Below are 4834 nucleotides of genomic sequence, written 5' to 3'. Positions count from 1 at the left end.
TCATCAAAACACCCGTTTTCTACCCCATAGGCAAGTGGGGCACCACCAAGGAGTGAGGGGGGGACCCCCACAAACCCTCTGTGCTCTCAAACTCACTCTGTGCCCCCCAACTCACCCCACCCCGAATAAATCGTGTGTGCTTTGCCCTGTCCGTCTGATTTGTGGCTTCACTGTAGGACTGCGGGGACCTCCCGTTCGTGGGGTGACCCCCGCGGGGGTGGGGGGGCTGTTGGACCCTCCTGGATTATGGGATGGGGGGGGCTTCTCTCTGCACCCCCAGGATAAGGGAGACCCCCTGAGTGTCTGTGCCCCCCCAGCATAACGAGACCCCTCCTTAGGGAGTCGAAAGGGGGACCCCCCTGCAGCTTGAGGGGGGGCACAGAGGGATTCGTGGCCCCCCCGGGATAAGGGGGACCCCGTGGGGTGTGGGGGTCGCAGAGCCGCCAGGACAAGGGGGTCCCACGGGGATGGGGGTGGGGTGACAGAACCCTCACAATACAGGGGGTCCAAAGGGGAAGGGGGGGGTTGCAGAGCCCCCAGGATAAGGGGGTTGCGCCCGGACCGGAGTCCCTTCCACTCGCCCCGCCCCGAGCCCTCAAGCTCCGCCCCGCCATGGGCGTGACCGGTGTCGTGCCACGTGTCAGGGCGTGGCCTCGGTGGCTGCACGTGCCGGGGGCGTGGCCATGGTCACGGGCTGCAGGGGGGCGTGGCGTGCATGGGGCTGCCGAAAATACTCTTACACTCCTTTTTCAAACTTAATCCCTCTGTCCAAACTCCTTCACGCTAATTTTTAACGCTCCGTCGTTCCCGATCGTAACTCAGGATCTGCCCCACGAGTGCAGGCAACAACAGAACCAGCGCTTTTCACGTTGGTAAAATTCCGCTGTGTTCAGTGTGACTGCAAAATTGTAACTGTTTTAACGAAGGTTGCTGCCGAAATTGCGGGCAGTTAAGATAAAGCGTCCGTAAACAAAAAGGGTCTGTCAGGGAAAGCGGGACTGTCAGCGTGTAGCATGGCAAGGGAGACAGGAAGGGGGTGAGAGAAATCTGAGCCGTTTGGAATGACAAAAGTTTATGTAAGTACAGTAACAGGGATAGGAGTTAGGCAACCAAATGTTTATTTAGATAAGGCAGACTTTATAAAGAGTGTGTAGTGGAGATCATTTTGAATCTCACTCCTTCTAATGTACAAAAAGCTGTTGTGTTTCTCTTCTCGGTGGAATGCACGGGGGGGCCCAACCCCCTCCTGCATCTCCCTGGCCCTAATAAAAGTGTGCATAATATCACCATCGCCCCGGGCACACACTGAGACCCCCGGGACCCCCAGAGACCGGCAGGACCTCACGGGACCACCCGACATCGCTCCACCAGCGACACCACACCGAAACGCGCCCCAGCAGGGAAAATAAACTCTTTCAGTAAAACTCTGGCGTTTCAGCGGGGGGAGGGAGGTACCAGGGGGACACTGAGGGACAGAGAGGGGGCTCTGTCCCTTCGCAGTGTGGGTCTGAGGCTCCCCGAGGAGGGTGAGGAGGGGGTCGGGGAGGGATGCGGGGCCGGGTCCCGGGCAGGGGTGGCGGGGCCAGCGCTGGCCCCGAGCCCTGGCACCCTCCTGGCAGCGCCGATGCGGGCGGGGAGGGGCAGGGGGAGGGCCTGGCGTTCGGACAAGGGTTGGGGTCCCGCTCCGTGCCCGTGCCGAGTCCCGCAGAGCCGCAGCCGGGGGGGGCACCATGGTGGTGACACTGGGCTACTGGGACATTCGGGGGGTGAGTGGGGCCGGGGGGGGCACAGAGGGGCTGTGGGAGGTCCTGGTGTCCCAGAGGGGGTGCTGGTGGTGTGGCAGTGCCGGGGGTCGCAGGGTGGATGTTGGGGGCGCTGGGGGTCCCAGGGTGGGGGGTAGTGGTTCTGGGGGTCCCAGCATGGTGTGGGAGTGCCGGGGGTCCCGGGGGGGTGTGGTGGTGCTGAAGGTCCCCGGGGGCTTTTGGGGGGTCTTGGGAGCTGTGGGGGTGCCAAAGGTGGGCGCTGTGTGTGTCCCCCCAGCTGGCCCACGCCATCCGCCTGCTGCTGGAGTACACGGAGACCCCCTACGAGGAGCGCCAGTACCGCCCTGGCCCAGGTGAGGGGGGGCTGTGAATCCCCCAAAACCCCCAACCCCCCAGGACCCCTTCCCCTTGTTTTGTGCCGTGTCAAAAACCCGCTGAGTGGGGGGGAAGGGACGCCCCGTTTCCAGCCTTTCCCTCTTCCCCACCTCGCCAATCCCTTCCTGCAGCTCCGGGAGGGCAAATCCCTCCCCAAAATCGGAGTTTGACCCCTCTCAGGGGCAACATCATCCCTGATCCGCCCAGGGCGTGCCGGGCTGGGGGGGCACTCGCGGCTCTGGGGGCCTCTCGTGGGCAAGTGGGGGGAGCTGAGGGAGCCCCCCCTGCAATTCCTCTGCCCTCCTGCCCCCTCAGCTCCCGATTTTGACCCGAGCGATTGGACCAACGAGAAGGAGAAACTGGGGCTCGACTTCCCCAATGTAGGTGATGGGGTGGGGGGTTTCTGGGGGGGCGCAGGGGGGTCATCGGGGCTGACCCTCTCTCTGGGTCCCCCCCCCCCCCAGCTCCCGTATCTCATCGATGGCCCCGTCAAGCTGACCCAGAGCAACGCGATCCTGCGCTACATCGCCCGCAAGCACAACATGTGTGAGTGGGGGGACCGGGGAGGGGGGTCGCAGCACCCGCCAGGGTCCCAGGGTTTTTTTTTTCTCGGAGGGGGGATAACACGTCCTGGTGCCACAGGCGGCGAGACGGAGGAGGAGAAGCAGCGCGTGGATGTGCTGGAAAACCAGCTCATGGATTTCAGGATGGAGTTTGCCCGGCTCTGCTACAACCCCGACTTCGTGAGTACCCCCAGGGGGGTGGGGGTCACGGGGCTGTCCCCCCACGTGGGACAAGGAGACCGAGCCACCAGCGGCGTGGGGGCGTCTGTTGGGGTGCATCCTTTGCCCCCATTCCCCTGTTCTCATCCCCCATTCCTGTCCCCAATTCCCATTTCCACTCCCCCCTCTCTGCCCGGGGGTGCTGCCCTGGTTCTGTGGGGCCCGGGGGTGTTCTGTGGGGTCTGGGGGATGTTCTGGGGGATCTGGAGGTGTTCTGTGGGGTCTGGGGGGTGGTCTGGGTGGTGTTTCAGCCCCCCAACCGTCCCCCCTGCAGGAGAAGCTGAAGGCGGGATACCTGGAGCAGCTTCCCAAGAAGCTCCAGGAGTTCTCGCGCTACCTGGGCTCCCGCACCTGGTTCGCGGGGGACAAGGTGAGTTCAGGGGGCTCTGAGGGGCTTCTTTGGGGGTCTCTGTGGGGTCTGACCACCCCCTTTCCCCCCAGCTGACCTTCGTGGACTTCCTGGCGTACGATGTGCTGGACCAGCACCGCATGTTCGTGCCCAACAGCCCCGAATTCCAGGGAAACCTGGGCAAGTTCCTGCAGCGCTTCGAGGTGAGGGGGGACAGGGACCAGCGGGGGGACAGCCCCGGGAACAGCCTGGGGGCACCCCAGTGCTCCCTGGTGTCCCTGTCCCCATCCCAGAGACCCCCCGGTGTCCCCAACCCTGACATCACCCAGTGCCCCCATCCCAGATACCCCAATGTCCCCCGTTCCTGCCCCCTTTTTCCCCATTTCTGTCCCCTTTGTCCCCATCCCTCTCACCACATCTCCCTGGTGTTTCCAGCCCCGTCCCTGTGTCCCCATCCCTGTCCCGTGTCCCCATTGCTTTCCCCACGTGTCCCAGTCCCCTCCCAGTCCCTGCTGTCTCCCCAATGTCCCCCCGTGTCCCCCCAGGCCCTGCCCAAGATCTCCTCCTACATGAAGTCCCCACGGTTCATTAAAGGGCCCTTTTTCTACCGCACGGCCAAGTGGAGCAACACCAAGGAGTGAGGGCAGAGCCCCCCGAGCCCCCAAACTCACCCTGTGCCCCCAACTCACCCCACCCCGAATAAATCATGGGGGGCTCTGCCCTGTCCGTCTGATTTGTGGCTTCACTGTAGGACTGCGGGGACCCCCCGTTTGTGGGGTGACCCCCGCGGGGGTGGGGGGGCTGTTGGACCCTCCTGGATTATGGGATGGGGGGGCTTCTCTCTGCACCCCCAGGATAAGGGAGACCCCCTGAGTGTCTGTGCCCCCCCAGCATAACGAGACCCCTCCTTAGGGAGTCGAAAGGGGGACCCCCCTGCAGCTTGAGGGGGGGCACAGAGGGATTCGTGGCCCCCCCGGGATAAGGGGGACCCCGTGGGAGCCGCCAGGACAGGGGGGTCCCGTGGGATGGGGAACTGCAGAGCCCGCTGTTAAGGGGGTCCCCATGGAACTGAGGGGGTCGCAGAGCCCCCAGGACAAACGGGGGGGTCCCCGGACCGGGGTCCCTTCCACTCGCCCCGCCCCCTCTAGACCCGCCCCTAGGGGCGTGACCGTGGGGCTGTCACGTGGCGTGGGCGTGGTCGTAGTCACGAGTGGCGGCCATGGCGGTGTTGGGGTACTGGGACATCCGCGGGGTGAGCGGGGGGTCCTCGGCGGGAGACCCCGGCACGGGGAGGGGGCTCAGGGACCACCCCCGGCCTTTGGGGGCGCCGGGGGGGCCCTTTGTTCTTTGGGGGGGCTGTGGGAGGTTTTCGGGGGCTCCCCCCGTGTTTTGGGGGGGCTTCGGGGGAGCTTCAGGGATTCTCTTGGTCCTTTGGGAGGCTACGGAAGGTCTTCGGGGGTCCCCCGCGTTTCTCGGGGGGGCTGTGGGGGTCCCTCTGCTCTTTGGGGGCGTTGTGTGTGTGTGGGGTCATTCTCTTCTTTTGGGGGGGTCTCTTGGGTTCCTCC

At 64.6% G+C, this 4834-nt stretch overlaps 1 protein-coding gene across 1 annotated transcript; it reads left to right on the top strand.

The window, feature by feature from the left end:
- The first annotated feature begins 642 nt into the window (after window positions 1-642).
- Window positions 643-3910, top strand: LOC114072582 (glutathione S-transferase 2-like). The gene is made up of 9 exons (XM_027910457.1): window positions 643-647; window positions 1717-1766; window positions 2041-2116; window positions 2454-2518; window positions 2603-2684; window positions 2781-2881; window positions 3195-3290; window positions 3362-3472; window positions 3815-3910. The coding sequence occupies exons 2-9, from the start codon at window positions 1731-1733 to the stop codon at window positions 3908-3910; spliced, it is 663 nt and encodes a 220-aa protein (XP_027766258.1). The 5' UTR covers window positions 643-647; window positions 1717-1730.
- Window positions 3911-4834: the final 924 nt, after the last annotated feature.

Source organism: Empidonax traillii, unplaced genomic scaffold, assembly GCF_003031625.1.
Source record: "Empidonax traillii isolate 1590-97213 ecotype Southwest subspecies unplaced genomic scaffold, ASM303162v1 scaffold3525:size12528, whole genome shotgun sequence".
In the NCBI taxonomy this organism is placed as follows: Eukaryota; Metazoa; Chordata; class Aves; order Passeriformes; family Tyrannidae; genus Empidonax; species Empidonax traillii.
The sequence above is the reverse complement of the archived record's forward strand: the minus strand, read 5'-3'. Positions and strand labels throughout refer to the sequence as shown.